The sequence below is a fragment of the Oreochromis aureus genome, linkage group 5 (assembly GCF_013358895.1).
Source record: "Oreochromis aureus strain Israel breed Guangdong linkage group 5, ZZ_aureus, whole genome shotgun sequence".
NCBI lineage: Eukaryota > Metazoa > Chordata > Actinopteri > Cichliformes > Cichlidae > Oreochromis > Oreochromis aureus.
In genome coordinates, this window is record NC_052946.1 from 15,682,551 (window position 1) to 15,700,574 (window position 18,024).

The 18,024-nt window shown below is 40.3% G+C and overlaps 1 protein-coding gene across 1 annotated transcript; it reads right to left on the reverse strand.

Moving 5' to 3' along the window:
- Positions 1 to 7,420: 7,420 nt before the first annotated feature.
- On the reverse strand, positions 7,421 to 17,271 carry ccdc3b (coiled-coil domain containing 3b). The gene is made up of 3 exons (XM_031747843.2): positions 16,158 to 17,271; positions 12,499 to 12,673; positions 7,421 to 8,885 (listed from the first exon to the last, which is right to left on the reverse strand). Exons 1-3 carry the CDS (start codon positions 16,514 to 16,516, stop codon positions 8,592 to 8,594), a joined length of 828 nt encoding a protein of 275 aa, XP_031603703.1. The 5' UTR covers positions 16,517 to 17,271; the 3' UTR covers positions 7,421 to 8,591.
- Positions 17,272 to 18,024: the final 753 nt, after the last annotated feature.

Consider the following 18,024-nt stretch of genomic DNA (forward strand, 5'->3'; position numbering starts at 1 on the left):
TGTTTTCTGACTCTAAATTTTCTTTTCTCATTTCTTAGGTTTTTCTGATTTATATTTAAAACATTTTCAGCTATTTTCCAACTACTTCTTCTGTGTGAACGTCAGCTTTTAGCACTTTTGTTTTCAGTTTAAAAATTCAGTTTTTTTTCATCTCATTCAAAATTATTGACTTAAAATCAGCAATTAATTCATTTCAGTGCATACATTCAGATTCAAGCATTCACACTGCAGTTTCTTCAGAAAATGCACTTTCTAGTTATTTTTCACTATCTATTCCGTACGTTTTTTGGACGCTAACTCCTTCAAAACCGTTCAACTTAGAAAAACCATTCAAACACCGTTAGATTCCTCTTCTTTTGGAATGGTGTGCTTCTATTTTTTCATTTTTAACATTTATATTTTTAAAATTATTCAACTTTTTCAATAAAATTTCCCATGTATTTCAATGGGAGACCCTTCAAATTCTCCTTCAACTTACTCCTCTTTAAACTGTATCTACTTCCACATACATTGACGTAGAGCCACCATTCAAACGTTAAAACGAAGCCAAGACATTCAACTATTCAACTTGTATTTATCTTTTCAATATCTATTATACTTTTCTTCAGTTCCAGTTTAAGTTTCATGATGTTTTTCAGCCGTTTCAGAGTTTATAATGGGTGTGTATGGGACGGAATGTTGGGGCTAGAGTGAGACAGCTGAACTGCTAGAGTGAGAGGAGCAAAAAAATTAATCTTAAAATATTTTTTAAAACTGCTGCTGTGTCCACGGTGTTTGGTCTACAGGTATGATTTTACCCTCAAAACGTAGCCATCGCTGTCCTCTTTCATCCAATGTGTTTACTATTGTACTAGGTGTTATGGTTCTTTCATAAATGTCACCAATGCACAGCGTCCTCCCTCCAACTCCACCATAGACTCTAATGTTAAAATGGCTCAGAAGGTTCGTTTGAAAATCAGAAGAGCATGGTGTCTTTCCACTGTCACCACGTCCATATAATAAAATCCACAGGCATGAAAACTGAGAATTCAGTAGACTAGACATTGCTGTCGTTCACGGTGAAAGAATTTTGTCAATACGACCTATACTTTTCATTTGGGAAGGATTTGTTTGGGCCTGACTTTTCTGTTCATTTTAAGCAGCAAAAGTGAGGTGCATGTCTGTGTGCGTGTGTATGGAGCCATTGGGTGCAGTCACTATAGCAACCAGGCTCACACCTGCCTGCCTAACGAGCTCTGTCCCTCACTGTGCCAAGAATCATCTTAAACACTTCTCTTTCAACTGCTGCTGTGTCCACAGTGTTTGGTCTACAGCAATCATTTTACCCTCAAAACGAAGCCATCGTTGTTCTCTTTCCAACACCGTGTCTTTCAAAGCTCAGAGATTTAAACTTTTTAAACTGTGTGGATCGAAGTGGAGGGATCACATTCTAGTCATTCAGTGATTCAAAGAATATGAACTTTTAATATTCATTCAGATGTTTTCTGACTCTAAATTTTCTTTTCTCATTACTTAGGTTTTTCTAATTTACATTTAAAACATTTTCAGCTATTTTCCAACTTCTTCTTCTTTTAGCAGTCAGCTTTTAGCAGTTCAGCACTTTTGTTTTCAGGTGCAAATTTCTGTATTTTTCATTTCATTCAACATTTTTGACTTAAAATTCAGCAATTAATTCATTTCAGTGCATACATTCAGATTCAAGCATTCACACTGCAGTTTCTTCAGAAAATGCACTTTCTAGTTGAAATTGTAATCGTTCTGAAAGAAAGAAAGAAAGAAAGAAAGAAAGAAAGAAAGAAAAAGAAAATGACTGCTTGTGCATTCACAGACTGCAGGTCTTAAAAGCTTTTTCACGGTGACCACTTTAAGTTCTGATGATATGTTTCAGCTTATTTTACAGGATAAGTTTGTGCAGAAGGTGCAAGCAGTGCTGTTGATGGCACTAATATTACATCTGCTCTGACACGCTCAATGACTCGTGCCAATATTTTTTTTAAAATTGCTTTCAAAAAAATAGCATTCACAGCTGTGTTTTGTTTGTGCTGTGTATAAACTGGGTTCGGATAAACATTATGACTGGGATTAAGAAATTAAGTGAAGATAGGGTCTGCAACAAGTCTATGTTTGAGTTGCCAAGTATTGGAAAAAGAAAAGAAAGGCTCTTGAAATGTTTGCTCTCTCTTAAACACAATGGAAATCATGTCATGGTTGCTCAAAATCCACAAAGCTTGTTTTGAGCAGTTTTTTGGGATCCTGTCACCAGCATGAGCCTCTTATCACAGCTAGGTGGACGCCTTCTTCTGCAGAGTGACACGCTTGGTGGGTATAGTTTGGTGGCAGGGAACAAAGCTCCTTCTATGGCAAATACCTAACCTCAAACTGGAAAAATATATATAATTACATGGCAGAGGTCAAAGCTAAACATTTGTCACTGTGGGGTAAGCTGTCCCTTTAAGCTCTACAAAAAATCTGATCCACTGATTTCTAAAGCTGTAACATCCAGCCTACAATTACTCATGCCTGCAATCAAGTGGAAGCATCCATCACTCTTGTATAGAAAAAACAAAACAAAGCAAGAAAACAGTTGACCCACATCACAATACTGAATCAGCTTCAAATCCTCAACAATCGCTCACAAAAAAACCAAGAAAAAAAACCTGTAAACATCCGGAGTGGAAAATATGGCAACGTTAAACCAAACTCCCCCAACTATTAGATATAAAAACAGAATGGCAGCACTAACAACAAACACATGAACTTGAATTCCTCCTGTTTGCCTTATGGACCCAGTCAGCTATCCGGACAAAGAAAGGCATCAGTACATACAAGTGCACGCAGAAAGAAAGGGGGTAAAAGTGGTAAGAGGAGAAGAAGCTAAGTGGGGGAAAAAACAGTTATTAGTGAAGGTTAAAGCAGCAGCTTACCTTCAGCCAAATGGTAAAGAGGAAAAAGAAAGAAAGAAATACAAAGAGGTGGAAAAGAAAATACCTCCAAAGAACATAAATTGTTTGTGCCCCTGAAGCAATTTCCGAAATAAAAAAATGTGGTTTAGTCTGTAAATGCAAACACGAGAAATTATTTCCCAGAGTGAGCAAAATCCACATACTCAAACATGATGCAGAGACAATTCATGTGCCATAACTGGGCCAAGGAATTTAATCTAGGGTTATGGCCTTTATTGTAGGATTAAAGTGAAAAAATAATAAGCTCACTATTTTTAGATTGCCAAGATATTTGTGCTGCAAATTGCCCTCAACCTCCCCTGTATATCAAGATTGATCTTAAAGCTCACAGCTAAAGCTAAAAGCGTAGTATTGTGATTTAAGCTCGTCTCTAGGTGCAAACAAATGCATCAGTCATTCTTATTGAAACAGACATGGACACATGGACAGACAGCAATGAAAAATCGCCTCCTCCTTTGCCAAAAGTACAGCTGGTTAAGTGTAAGGAGATGTTCACAGACATGCTGGTTGATGTTATTTTTGTGGGGATGAAAGACTAACAGACAGAGCTGTGTATCAGTGTTTAGCCTTTCTAACAGTATTACTGTAGATTTCAATCGGTCAGTTAGACCACTCTAGTCTTTAAAAAGAGTACTGACATTCATACTTAAAAATGGGCTTATCCACCATAAGATCACCTCTTGGTTTGTGGACTGTTGTTATGAAGCCTCAATCATTTTAATCTATGTCAAATATTTATAATGTTTGACATTTATAATATTTAGCTAATGCTAGCTAACTTGGTTAGTCACACAGTCACACAGGCCTAGAGACCAGTCGTCGACTCCCTGGCAACCTCCAGTCTTCAAGGAAAAAATATATATTGCACAACCAGTTGGTGTGCAACTGGTTGTGCACACATTTTCTTCCGCTTATCCGGGGCCAGGTTGCGGGGGCAGCAGCCCAAGCAGAGAAGCCCAGACCTCCCTCTCCCCAGCCACCTCCTCCAGCTTATCCGGGGGAACATCAAGGCATTCCCAGGCCAGCCGAGAGATATAGTCTCTCCAGCATGTCCTGGGTCTGCCCTGGGGCCTCCTCCCGGTGGGACATGCCCGGAAAAAACTCGTCCAGGAGGCGCCCAGGAGGCATCCTTGTCAGATGCCCGAACCACCTCAACTGGCTCCTTTTGATGTGGATGAGCAAAGAAGGTGCTGTACCCAAAAAAAAAACCCTCCTTGAATTTGCTTTGGCTGCTAGCAGATTGATGCTGAGACCCATAGTTTGCATGAAATATGTCAACCTGTCGGCAAGCACTTGCCATGTACTCTCTGAGCTGTAGAGAAACCTGTGAAAGGTCAAGGAAACTGGAAGCAAAGAACATTTGCCTTCAGAGTAAACGTTTTCCTTACTTCTCCAACCAATACATTTAAAAAAGTGCTGCTTTTACTTTGAAGGTGAACATTTTCTGTTTCCGGTTTGTGCTGTATTTTTACTTTCTGGACCATCTGGAGAATGTTTGCAGACGACTCAGCATCCTGTAGGCAAACTACAGATGATGATCAAGGCTTTTGCAAGGTATTCGGTGCGACCAGTTTCATGTTAGCAGCTCTGACAACAACTTGCCAACCAGTTGGGGAAGTCACATTTTTCCCCAGTAACCAAAGATTCCCAGATAGCCACAAATCAGGCTTTAAGCCTGTGTGACCGGGGTCTAAGCAGGAAGCATCCATACACTGTATGAGACTAGAAACATAGCACTTACAGCCATTTATGTTGGCTTCCGCCTGTCATTCAAGGTGGGTATACCTTGCATAAACTTAGTCCTAATAAAACTAATGCAATTTAAACTCGTGAGTTATTAAAAAAAAACACCCACCTCTACACAGGGAGTCTCAGGAAGTGAAAATTTTAAACATAAACTTTAAATATAATTATTTCTGTTTAAAAGGTTGGCATTTTAACACAGGAGTCTGTGGTGTTTTCTGAGCCAGCCTCAAATGGCCATTTGAAAAACTGCAGATTTTGACATTTAAGGGTGTGCTTCATTTTTCAGCCCTGTAGGCTGAGAATAACTTCTAAAAGCTTAGAAAACTCCCAATCTAGTTGCAAAATCAGGTTAAAAAAAAGTCAACTGAATTATTTTGTATTTTTAAAAAAAACAAAACAAAAATCAGCGGTATTCCCATAAACCTAGCGTGCTAATCTTTCAAGCAATGGTTGCACTTTCTAAATGATTAACATATGAGCATTGTTGCTGTGAATAAGTGAATAACTGCGTTGTTTCTCACTCTCTGTCAGAAAGCCACTTTTTAACTTCAAACAGCTCCTTATTCTGGTGCAAAGATGTTGCAAATGTTGATGTGGTCAACACTTGAGCCTATCCCAGCTGCAAAAGGGTGAAAGGCAGGGTACACCCTGGACAGGTCGCCAGTGTGACAGACAATCATTCACATCCATCTAACCAGTTAACCCAACCCCATTCACCGCATGTTTTTGTAGAAAACGCCATAGGACCTACAGAGAACTTTTACCTGCGTTCCACTGGATTGCAGGTAACAGTGCTAACCACTGCACTATGAACCTCAAGAAATAACAACACTCACAGAATCACAAAAAGCCAGTTTGCCTTGTTTTAATAAAGTTAATTTGAAACACAAAGCTCTGGGTTTCTTTGCTCTAAAGGAAAAACTGCATATGCAAGGGCTGACCCAGATAATTATCTACAGAAACAACAAAGTCAGTGTTAGGTTCTGAGGCTCAGAGTTAAAAGTTCTCTGCAGGACTTCTTTATGTGAAGCAGTAACAGACAGAGTGAAAGACTAAGTGTAAATGCTTGAGAAAATATGAACTGCAACAAAGAATAAGATGCAATAACCAATCAGATAATATACTGGAATTATTAATACCAAAATAAATAAATAAATAAATAAAACCAGAGAAAAATAACAGCATTTAAAATGGAAAATGGGGCCAGATAAACAAGCCGTGTCCACAGATAACCAGGTCCTGTCGAGGTGGACCACCGCTGTGCAAACGCATTGCCTGACATCTGTTTTGCAGCTTGGTTGTGCACGGTGGTTTATGTTGAGAAAGCGGTGTGTGTATATCATCTTTGGCCCAGATCCATGGGATCTTGACAGTTGGCTGCAGGCAAGGTTGTCGGATGCGATGGTTTCACAGGGAGAAGAAAGAGTCAACAAAGCAAAGACGAGGAGTGTGGATCTATTCTCTCTCTTCACTCAAGAGGCCACGTGATGCTTGAGAAGAAAAGCGTCATGGTCTGGTTTACTGCAGAACTGCAGAACTGCACAAGCCTTCCTGACATAAAACATGTTTGAAATGTGTCCGTTTTTCGTTTCTCCTCTGGACACGCAAAGAGAGGGGAAGCCCCCCGCCCCATTCCCCCCGTTTTATGCGACAGCAGCATGTGGAAGAAATTTGGTTCAGCTCTCTTGGAAATTTTGTTGAAAATTTCATCTGCCAAGATGATTTTGCTTTGTATAAATGTTCATTGTGAAAGTTCACCAGATCCAAGGTGGACAAAAGGTTGAGAGCAATGGGTCAACGCAGGGTTGATTTATTTTTAGGATTGATGTTTCTTTTGGGTTCTGTGAGAACTTTTGATTTATTAGCAGCGAATCGCACTAAATATGTTGTGTATGCCAGAGAGCATTTATCATTTTTGACTGGAAAACACGGAAAGCAGGAAACCTTACGAATTGAAATCATTACCACTCTGCAACACAGCTCTTTCAGTAGTGGCTTTGTTCTGCTGCTTGGCTACATTTATTAGAAAGTATCAGTGTTGCAGATGAAAAGAACTTAGGAACATTACACTCGGCTGGACTTCTGAATGCACCATGTCAGGAAACGAAGACAAAGAAGCATGACTGCCTTAAACTGTTACATGAAACCTTTTTCTTCTGCTGCTGATTGGACAGATCTGGAAACAGATCCAGAGACCAACACTGCAACGCTGACTTTTTGCAAAGTTACAGTACTGTGCAAAAGCTGTGAGTCAAGCCTCATTTCTTTATATTTTCCTTCCAAGCAGCCAGCTTTTATGTCATTTTTAATTTAATTCAGGTTTCCTGTAGGTGTTTTTCTTTGGACATTCTTTTCTTTTTCACTCATTATCAGCTCAGTCTTTGTACCCGCCCATGTTATGTTTTTTTTTATTCAGAACTGATGGAATTATAAATGCAGGAAAGTGCCATCACATTTTCATCCATCGTGCAATAGCATCTGTAAGGCATCTGATTTGCAACAGCTTGATTTTTTCAGCAGGACAATGATCACAAATACACTGCTAATGAAGTAAAAGCGAAAGAAAACCACAGGGAAACTCTATCAGTCATGGATTGGCCTCCCCAGAGCCCCACTCAGTTTTTGGCAATGTGTTGAAAAGAGGAAAATGGTGAAGCGTAAAGATCTGAATGACAAATGAAAGAAAAACCTCTGACAACTGCAACTTTCTGTAAAAATTAATTTATTCCAAAAAGCTACAGTCACTATTACAAAAGCTATTGTATCGGCGAGGCAAGCCAGGTGTTTACATTGTAGAGAGAGCAAGATAATATCAAAAGCAAATACAGAACGTATGACAAAAGCAACCTTTTTTTTCTGACACAGAAAAAGCCAATCCCGTACCATGCCAGGCTCACTGGCTGGAATTAATGGGTGCTCAGCACCCTGTTATATACAAAAATGACACTTTGATTCAGTACAAATCACAGATTTATGTGAACTTGGAAAAATACACTCTTGGGGGAAACCCCCCCCCACAAACAAATACTGAATTTAAAAATGTTTTTCACACCTTATTCTTTGGTATATTTGTTGCTCCTCGTAAAGAGAACTAGATCAATATGCAGGCCTGTAACCACTTACCCACACATGCTTATTTTAGCTCACCAGCTTGCACAGCCAGTAATTGTGAGCATCTGAAGTCAACCTAATGCCATGCACTTACAAACTTCTGAGTTAATAAAAGGTTATTTGCACCTCAGCACTCGCAGGAAACGTAGGATCATTAAAAACATTACATGCCACACTGTCACATATCCTCTCAAAAGTCAACGTTTGATTTGAAGGATTTTGACAGCAAAACCGAGAAATAAAACAAATTCTAAAATTTATACAATGCTTGTGTCCAGCACAGAAACAAGAAATATCAGATTTAGATATTTCATTTCCAATGTTTGAACATTATCTCCCTGTTGTTTGGGCATTAAAAGCTTTGAACTATGAGCTTTCTAGTAGTTGTTTGTGCAGCCACTTGAAATAAACTGAAACGGTACACACTGGTATAAGTTGTGGATAGATTAGGTGACAGTACAGTCGTGCAGAGAAACAATGATGTCACTGGCACAGATCAACTGAACCACAAACTAAAGAGTGAGGCACTTAACTTTGTTGCATGAGCAAAGCAGAGGAATCATTCTGCGGGTTAAAATGAATGCGTCTTTGGAAATAAGGCGAATCTTGTGGAAGACATGAAGAATACAGCGGCTTTCGTGCTTATTCTGAGTTCTTAGATCTTTCTGTCACCTCGCCCAACATTTCACTTGCTGTTGTTTCAGCTTGATCTGCCACTAATGCTTCCCAGAGAGCACTTCACTTTTAACCGTCGGTTAACGGGAAGAAGCTCTAATTTTTTAGCTTTTTGGAGAGGGCCTTTTTAATCGGCTGGTTCTTTTGGTCCTGGGTCGTGTCCTGATCGGGGTGACTTTGCGGCTTCTTCGAGTCGTAAATCTGTTTGAAGCTGAGGGTTTGCTGCTCTTTTGTTGTTTCTCGCTGAGCCTGGCGTAGCAGACGTTTCATGGTCTTCACCTTTTCTCTCAGGTGGCCGTTGGCTTTCTCCAAGGAACGCACTTTCTGGGAGAGGGTCCTCACCCTCTCTTCCTCCTCAAACAGAGCCTTCTGCACGGTGGAGCACAGCAACTGCGAGGAGAAGGAAAACAGAGCCAAATACATTTGTATTACCTGAAAAAGCAGAAGTCTTACACTAGGTAAACATGTGAAAAGTTATAGTTAACCTCTCATTGAAGGTCAGTGTTAGCCTTATTCTGCAGGCTTTCCCACAAATTTTCATCCTGCACTGCAACTTGAGTGAAATCATAGTTGGAGCTTTATCCCACCATGACTCACGCTAAATACTAGAGTCAAGTCTAATCTCTCTGTGATACATTTAAGATGTAACACCTACTAGATCTGTTGCTCTTTAAGCCAGAATCTAATGACAGAACCATTCTTGGCATGTTTTTAGTGCCAACAGCTCATAGGTCTTCCAGTGTTTTAGCATTTGTATAAACAGCAGAGAATTTCTCGCTGTGTAACTGTGGCAGTGAACTGTTTTAAGCATTATCGTGTAGCACAAGTCCCGCTCTTTATGTAATACTGCGGGCAATGGCGCAGCTCTATAGCAACTAGGGAAAAATTGTTACACAACATACTTTTCCCATTTCAGTGAGACACCACTGTGAGATGGAACCTGTGACAGACATCCAAAGGGCTGGACCATTCCTGGGAGAAAAAACGAGCTCCAGATGCCTCAGAATGCATGCCTGTCTGCTTGAGTGTGGATTTCCTTAGCAGATCCTAATGCTTCCACACGAGCCAGCATGAAACACTGATGTAAATTCTCCTTCATCAGATAACAACCACTCATGGTTTTTCAGGAAATGTTAAAAATGTGCTGCCGGCTGCCTGCCCACATCGCTGCTTAGTACATTACTTCTCGTTATATTAGCTGTGAGTTTTACCCATGTGCTCTTCCATATGTCCCAGAGGGAATTCTGTGGAAATATTAAACTTTACAATGCAAGGAATGAAGTTTAGGAGCTAAAAGAAATGTTTTATGAAGCATAAAGTGTAAAGTGGCACATCTCTGTTTTTGTGCACACGTTCAGTTAGAGGTGGACCAAAAGCAAACCTGCTGAACCAAGAACGATGCCGTGGATGGATTAGACGATAGCAGATAGTGTGAAAGATTCACAAGTGTAATTCATCTTCAACATACTTTGTATTAAACTGTTAAAGTCTGTTGGAAAATGAGCTTGGAGAGACATGAAATTCAAATTTGTATAATCAGAATTTGGGAGATATGGTTTTTCGGTTAGATAAACATCTGTCCTGTATGACACGCAGCGTCAAACTGCCATTGTTAGGATTTATAAGAGCGACGGGAAAAAACTTCAAGCTTCTGCAAAGTTTTCTATTTGATCGCCATCAAGTGAAAAACTGATAAAATTAAGATGATTTAATTACAATTGTTAATTATATGTTTGTTTTTAATGTCTATTTAGATGTAATGTAAGGGACAAAATGTGTGTGTGTGTGTGTGTGTGTGTGTGTGTGTGTGTGTGTGTGTGTGTGTGTGTTGTTTTTCTTTGTACACCAACTCCTCCTACACAATAAAGAGCTGAGCAACCAAACTTGGCACACAGGTACTAGGCAGACACCTAGGAGTGTGCTAAAATCAACTGTTTTTGTCTTCACGTACGTACATCACCTCAAAAAAGCATCGTATCGTTTTACCTTCACGCCAACTGCACAAACCGGCCAAACAATACTGTAGCTTGAGCATGTAGTAGTGCATTAAATATATTCTGATGTTTAAACCCCAGAATGGCTCAAGCTCCTAAAATACTTGATCCTGCATTTACCAACATGCAACACTGTTACAAAGATCCTGCCTGCCTCTGCTGTGAACCACTTTTCTTCTTTCTTTCTGCATTTTTTCTAAAGTTTCTCTAAAATGCATCCAACCAGCACAGACAATATTCAGGACTTCTAATGTGTCTGATCTAAATCTGTTTTAACCTAATTACTGAAGCAGTGTAGGATCATCTTGGCACAGAGCTTTAATGTCCTTCAAGAAGCCTGGAGATCTATTCCTGAAGACTACTTAAAGAAATGAGAAGAAAGCTTGATGAGAGAGTTCAGGCTATGTTGAAGAATAAAGGTGCTCATAACAAATATTGACTTTCAAGCGTGTTCAAGTTTTTGCTGTATATATTGTATTTATATATATCTTTTCAGATGTCTCAATAAATCACTTCCCTATGTCACATATTCCTAGAAAAATATAAAGAAATGAGAGGCAGCTTGAGACTTTTGCACAGTTGGACCGTATGCAACCTGAAGCTGCGGTCTTCCTACATTGTGTGATTAGTGTTGGCTCTGTGTCCTATCACTGGGTCAAGACTGTTTTTGGCCAGTTAACACTAATATTTCACCATCAGTGTGAGAAACATAAAACTGTGGGAAAATCCCTGCTTCTTAAAATAATGTTTATGATACTAATAACATTTAGTGTTAAATCACAACATGACGTCACCCCATTTGATTTACTCCGGTTGACACTGGATTATAAAATGCGGGACATATTATCCAGTCTGATTTGAGTTCAGGTCAACTGTCCAAACAGTGGTCGCTGAGTAGCATAAAAGCAAAGTCTGTTTTTATTTTGCTAGGAGGAAATCTAATCACCAGAGTGATATAAGAAAGCGGCACCGATATGAAGACGTCACTCTGTAATTATAATCACAAGCCGGACCAAAAGAGAAAGAAAAGTTTTCCATTAATGGAAACACAAAACTATGTTTTCTTTTTTTTTCTTTTTCTTTTTTTTTTTACCCATGGCAGATTCTTTCTTTTATGAGTAGTCAGCAAATGAAAACCAGACAGGAGTGAACTGATCTGAACCGGGGGGGGGAGGGGCTTATGCCAAAGGTTTAAATTCATTAAAGGAGATAAAAGAGCGGCGAGCGGCTGGAAACCCTTTCAAAACTGACTCAGTCGAGGTTTAGGAGCTGCACGTGTAGACACAAACAAGCTTTAATCGTTTCAGCAGTGACAGCAGGGGTGCGAAGCGGAGACTGAGCTGGTTCGTTAAAGTCATGTTAGAATCTCATGTGCATCATTAGAAGCATTACGAGAGTAAGAGTGTGGCACTGCTACACCACTGATCTGCAATCACGAGCTTTATTTTGTAGAAAATGGTCACTTACTTTGAAAATATTTTAATTATGTTTGTTCTACTTTATGTAGCGACTTTAATTCAGGATTCTTTGTATGTTTTTGTCCTTGTTCTTAAGCCACTGCAGGAATGGCACGTTTGCTGATGCTATCACGCTAACCTTCATTTAAGTAAACTTCAACTACTAAAAATTGCTGGATGCAGGCTGTAAATTGCGGGATGTGTGGAACCAACCTTTGTCAGCCCCTGAAATGAGGCGTGCCAGAAAAAAGTTTGAGCACCGCTGATCTAGCCAAACCTAAAGAAACGTGCTTCTGGTTTCCCATGCTGTAAGAACACATTAAGGTCCTTTGAACAGGATGTCAAACTAAATACTTTTCAGATTTACCACAATGCTTGTGGCTTTCACATCCTATATTATACTCTTTCGCCTGAAGCACTACGTGGGAAGCCACCAGAACCTGCAGCAGCTAAATAAGAAAAACGCTCCCCTTTTCACTAACTGGATTAAACAGATGACTTCAAAAGAGTCAAACATCAAGTCTCTGTTGGTGGGTCTGAGTATCTGCATACCCGGCTGTCCTCCTGAGCCTCCCACTCCGGGGTAAAGGTGTGGACTTGAGTTCCAGGCGTGCAGTTGGAAAACTGGAAGAGGCTAGCAAACATGCGGTGATTCTCTGCGGTGTCGGTAAAGATGGGGTCCTGAAAGTTCACTCCGTGGGGGACGATGTTGTAATTCTCATCCATCCTGCATGACAGAAAGGGGAAAGAGTCTGTTGATACAGCGATGAGTAAGAGTGAAATGTGGGTTTACAGTAAAAAAAATAAAACTCAAATGTGTGGAAACAAACAGATGCACGCAGACAGAAGAATAGATTGTATAACATTTAATTATCACCAGAAGTCCACTCAAAGCAAATAAATGGACTTGTGCAAAAATCGCTATAAGCATTTTGCACAAGTCCACTCACCCAGTGCTTTTTTGTTGTCTGAGAATTTAGGGATTTAGTATTTGTATGATTTTCATATATACAATTTCTTTATCTGGGGAAAAAAAAGAAACACATCTCTAGAGAATTGTTAACAGATCTTGCTCTATTTTTATGCAAATTCAAGCATTATGTGGATGACTCAAACCAGCAAATTACAAGCCAAAGGCTTTTACAAAGCATGTTTCATATCTTCAGGAAGTCTTGAAGCAGTGGGTTTCCATACATCTGGATTCCATCTCATATCCCTCAAGGGACATCAAAAGTTTGGCTGTCCCTATAGGAAGCTGTGTGGGTGTGTGTTGTATATGTGGGTATCTGTGTGTATGTTGAAAGAGCGAGAAGAAAGCTGATGTTTTGCTTCAACAGAAGATGTCAAAGGTGAGATGTAATCACAGTAACTGTGAGGTCTGAAGAAATGAAAATCCTTTTTCTTTTTTTTTCACACAGTATTGGTTTAATACATGATCGAGAGTGCAAAAGCAGCCCGTGCATGCGTTCTTCAAAAACCTTACTTTGAGTAAAAGTAAGTATCGCTTTCTCCTCCTTCAAGGCTCGGTGTTAGGTTACCTAATTTTTAACGTAAAAGTTACGAGTCCTGAAAAAAATGAACTATAAGCTAAGGTTTTTGCAGCGAACATATGGCTAAAGCAGAACATTCAATCTGTCTCATTTAAAGGTCCCAAGGGAGGTCTTCAGTTGCATTTTTCTCCATGCTCAGCTCTGTCCAGGGAGCTTATACTCATGATTGATTGGAAAGACCATTTTAGTCAGAGACTATGCTTTTGGGGCTTTTACAACAGGAAATGAACATCCACTGGAGACTGTGATGAGAAGTTTTCAGTTTGGACTTGATACTATAGTGTCTGGGACTTGATGTTGCACTCCACTCAAACTAAACTGATCTGTTTCAGGTTCAGGAAACAGGAGGTGCCTCGACCTCTCGCATAGCAGAACATGCAAACACAATTTGTTTAAGCCATATCTCATCTCCCATCTAAACCATTTGATTTAATACTCTCTAAATATTTGGTTGCTGTGGTGTCAAACACCACACAAAACTGAGACTAAAACCTTTTTCTTCTTTTTTTTAGGGTACTAAAAGAATGGTTGGAAAATAAATTGATTTGCTATGTTTGCAATCACCAGGAAACTTAGTTGGATTGTTTAAATATGTAAATATGAATCTAATAACAGCATAACAGCATATGGCTTCGGATAAGCATCCTCTCACTCACCAAGCCTGTGCTTTCCAGAGGAACTAAAGGGTGTTCTTCTCCCCCACTTTTGCCAAGTGTTCGCTCACAGGGGATTTTTTGATCTTTCTGTTAATGCTTTATGTCTTGCTTAGTCACACACTCCCTTTGACTTTAGGAAGTGCTGCTCCTGGCCAGCCAATGAACAGCCAGACTGCATCACCCCCTGTTAAACTGTAAGGTGAAAATTTCAGGCTTTGTTCTGATATCTGCAATTTTTTTTACATGAAGTTACGAGTCTTGCCACACACTGTCATTTGATATGTTGTTATGACAGTGTAATAACTGTTTCCATCCTAGTAATTACTTGGGTTCTTGAGCTATTATTTTTTTTAAAACAAACTGAAATGATCTCTGTTGAAAGCAGTAGACTGGCAGTCTTTCAATCCTAGATGCCCTGAAGTTAAAGGAAAATGTGGGTAAACATATTTGGGGGTTTTCCTCCATTATATCTTTGGTAAACACTAACAAAGACCACTGTATTGCTTTACTGAGTAATCATGGCTTTTTAATTATCTTCAGGTCTCCACTTAAACACAACTCTGTTGCGACTTGCTCTAGGAAGTTTCCGATAGTGGTCGTCTGCCCTGATTACAGGGATAACATCCGGATGGTTTTCACCATCGCAACAGGGGGACGGCAAAGCCATCCCTGGAGGTGTGATTAACTCAGGCTGGTAAAAAAAATCATATGAAAGTCTTTTTGCTATCATCACTCACAGCAAAACACTATCACACATGTGCACGTAATTCTGCATATATGAGGTGTAACATGTGCTAAAACATTATTAAAACATTATTGTTGTTGGCTCTGCCACATACCCTCATGTGGGACAGACAAACTTTAAACTTGAGGAATGCATTTTTAGTGCCCCTCTCTGAATATCCTGTCTCTTAAGGCGTGTCAGCACACGCTCCTTTTATCCGGTGACACACTGGTGCATATATGGAGGACAAAAGGTGGTCGTATTGTCCGCTGGTGTGCTCATAACTCTCCAAAAATTATTTGTAGGTTTACCTTCAAGCTCTTGGAAATGTCTGGCTCTGTAATTACACTAGCTGGAAAGCAACAGACGTTTCCTGAGCAACAGTGTTGTTTCTGTCCAACACAGACATTTAGGAATTAACCTGCTCCATACTTTTCTTTTCTTTTCTTTTTTTTTTAAATCTGGAAAATGGTTGGTTATTAGGCACATTAACTGAAGTTGGGACGGTGTCACAGACAGATAATGACTGAAAGAGAATATGCTGTATGGGGGACAGGTGCCAGTTATCTGCCTTTGAGTGAACTTTGAGTGCAAATTCACTAAATCTGTCAACAATACTTTGTTTCCATGACAGATCTCAGCACAGGCCTGATGAGGTGCTGGTTTTCATTGGAAAGAGTGTTACGTGGATTTTGCATTATTCATAGAGAATAAATCACATCTGCACTTAATGAGGATGAAGAAAACTTAAACCTACTAGTGATCATTATTTTTCACTGTATAAAGCAATGACATGGCTATTAAGTAAACCTTTTGTTCTTCCCTTCTTTAAATATTTAACTGTCTCTTGTGTCAAAGAGGACCTATGAAAAAGATGGACAGGTAGCCAACTTAGTCAGGTAATCATCTTCTGATGTTGATGTAATGCAGTCAAATGCACATTTAAGCGTCTTTTTGACCTGTAGTAGATCATCTGTCAGGGACAAAGCCAAGTGTTACACACACCGCATATTAGAGTGTTTACATATAAATTCCTTAAACGCTGTCTACTTTTGTCTATATTTCATGCAACATTTGAACTAAGCATCTTGTACAGGAGGGCCCGATTCCTAATGTACCCTTTACAGTCTTCTTACCAAATTAAACCAGGCGCTTGGAACTGAGCATGGTGTTAAAGTCTTAGGAGTGTATTTTAACTGAGACTGGCATCAAATCAGACTACAGCTGTCTGTTATCACGCGTGATTAATGCCATACCAACTTTATTCATCTGTGAGTTCACCTTAGAAAGAAGTAGTAGTTGTTGTCTTTGGTGACGCTGTAGGAGAAGCAGGGGAAGTAACCGAGGCCGGTGACATTAAACCTGGAACCCGCAGGAACCTCCAGCATGCTGCCCCACGCCTGATCGCACAGGAGCTCAATCTCGGCGGAGAAGAGCAGGTCAGTGTCGTGCTGCCACGGCAGATAGTTATACACGCTGTACGACTCCTTGTGCAGCGCCAGCACCTTGGCAAACACGATGATCTCCGCCAGCTCGGCACGGCACGCTTCCGTCTGCGGTCTCCAGTCATGGGGTAGCTGACACCCCCAGCTCCCCTCGGGACGGACGGCTGCAAAAATAAACGCCAAAATAATCCACATGGTGTGAGAACAAGGAGACAACCGTGAGTCAGGGAGGCGCACCAAGGCGCGCAGTGCTGGTGATGGATGAAATCACTGAGAGAAAAGGAAAAAAAAAAAGCTGCAGGGATTTCGCTACAGGCGCATACTTCCACCAATGCACAATTAATATTAAGTTTCAGAGTAAGTTACTTAGGAAAAAAAAATCTTTTGAGCAACAAAATAATCCCGTGTATCCTTCACCGTGGTCCTACTACTGCCTCCAGCCGTAAGTCGTTGCAAGTGGACCAGCCCATTCGCCTCAGCATCCCCCTGTAAAAACGCTGCCTCTGACCTTTAGGATGGCAGCAGGAGGAGCAAAGAACAAAAAAGGAGCTCCTTCGGTTTTAAAACTACATTTCCCTCGAAAACACAATAATGGCTCGACCTTCAGTGCTGGTAAACTCGGGTATTTAAAGCAGCAAACCCATCGTGAAATCCCAGCAAACAATAGAAGATTACGGGTTTTAATTGAAACTCATTAAAGAAAGAATAGTGGCGCCCTCTAGTGACTATCCGCAAGAAAGCAGAGGTAAAACTGGAAAAAGAGTTGATAATCCATGCTAGTTACATGTCAAGTGGCAAATATCCAGCATCCACCTATCCATTAATCGTGGGGGCAGCAGCCTAAGAAGGAAAGCCCAGACCTCCCACCACCTCCAGCTCATCCGGGGAAAGACTGAGCCCGAGAGTCCTGGGAGGCCTCCCTCCCGCTAGGACATGGAGGGAACACCTAGCCAAGGAGGCATTCATGAACGTGCCACCCCCGCTGGCTCCATCGATGTAGAGGAGTAGCGGCTCAGCTCTGAGTTCCTCTCATTTCTTTAGATGGAGTCATCATTGCACTGAAAGATCTCTCTCAATGTGACGCATTGTTATGCGACGTGTAATTCATTTACAGCTGTTAAAGTTGTATAATTAGAATTCCCAGTTTTGGGAGTATTTCCTATTTTCATACAACAGCAGCTTCCAAATGAGTTCTGCACAGATCCAGTATAATAAGGAAAAAAATTACTGCTTTAAAATAAATAGAAACTGATTCAGTCAGAGTAAATTTGTTTTTCTTTTTTAACCTTTCACACAAGAAGAATTGCAGATTTGAACATTAGGTTTTAAAGCTCTATGACTTAATGACCTTCTACCACAATAGCTTCATACAGAGTCAGTTAGACTGAGTCACTATGCAAACAAAGCTACTACTTTTTTCTCCTTTGGATAACTTTTATGAAGTGTTTGAGAATATTTTATAACTCTTAAACCTTTTCTGAGTATAGCTCTGATGTGCTCCCTTGCACAGTTCTTCCTTCCCTGTCGCTCTGTGCAAATCCATCACATTCTTGTTGTCCCTGTGGGATTACTGCTGGGGATGGTGGTGGGCGTGGGTATTTCTCAGGTAACAAACACAAAGTAGCAGCACCTGAAAGCGGGCACAGTATTCCAGTGTATGACAGAGGAGTTCAGTCTGCAAGAGGACATGGCGGTAAAGCTGC

Coding starts and splice junctions, on each gene's coding strand:
- ccdc3b (XM_031747843.2), bottom strand. CDS start 16,516: ATGTGGATTATTTTGGCGTTTATTTTTGCAGCCGTCCGTCCCGAGGGG. Junction 12,674..16,157: donor AACTACTACTTCTTTCTAAG/GTGAACTCACAG, acceptor TCTGTCATGCAG/GATGGATGAGAATTACAACA. Junction 8,886..12,498: donor AGGCTCAGGAGGACAGCCGG/GTATGCAGATAC, acceptor TTCTCCTCGCAG/TTGCTGTGCTCCACCGTGCA.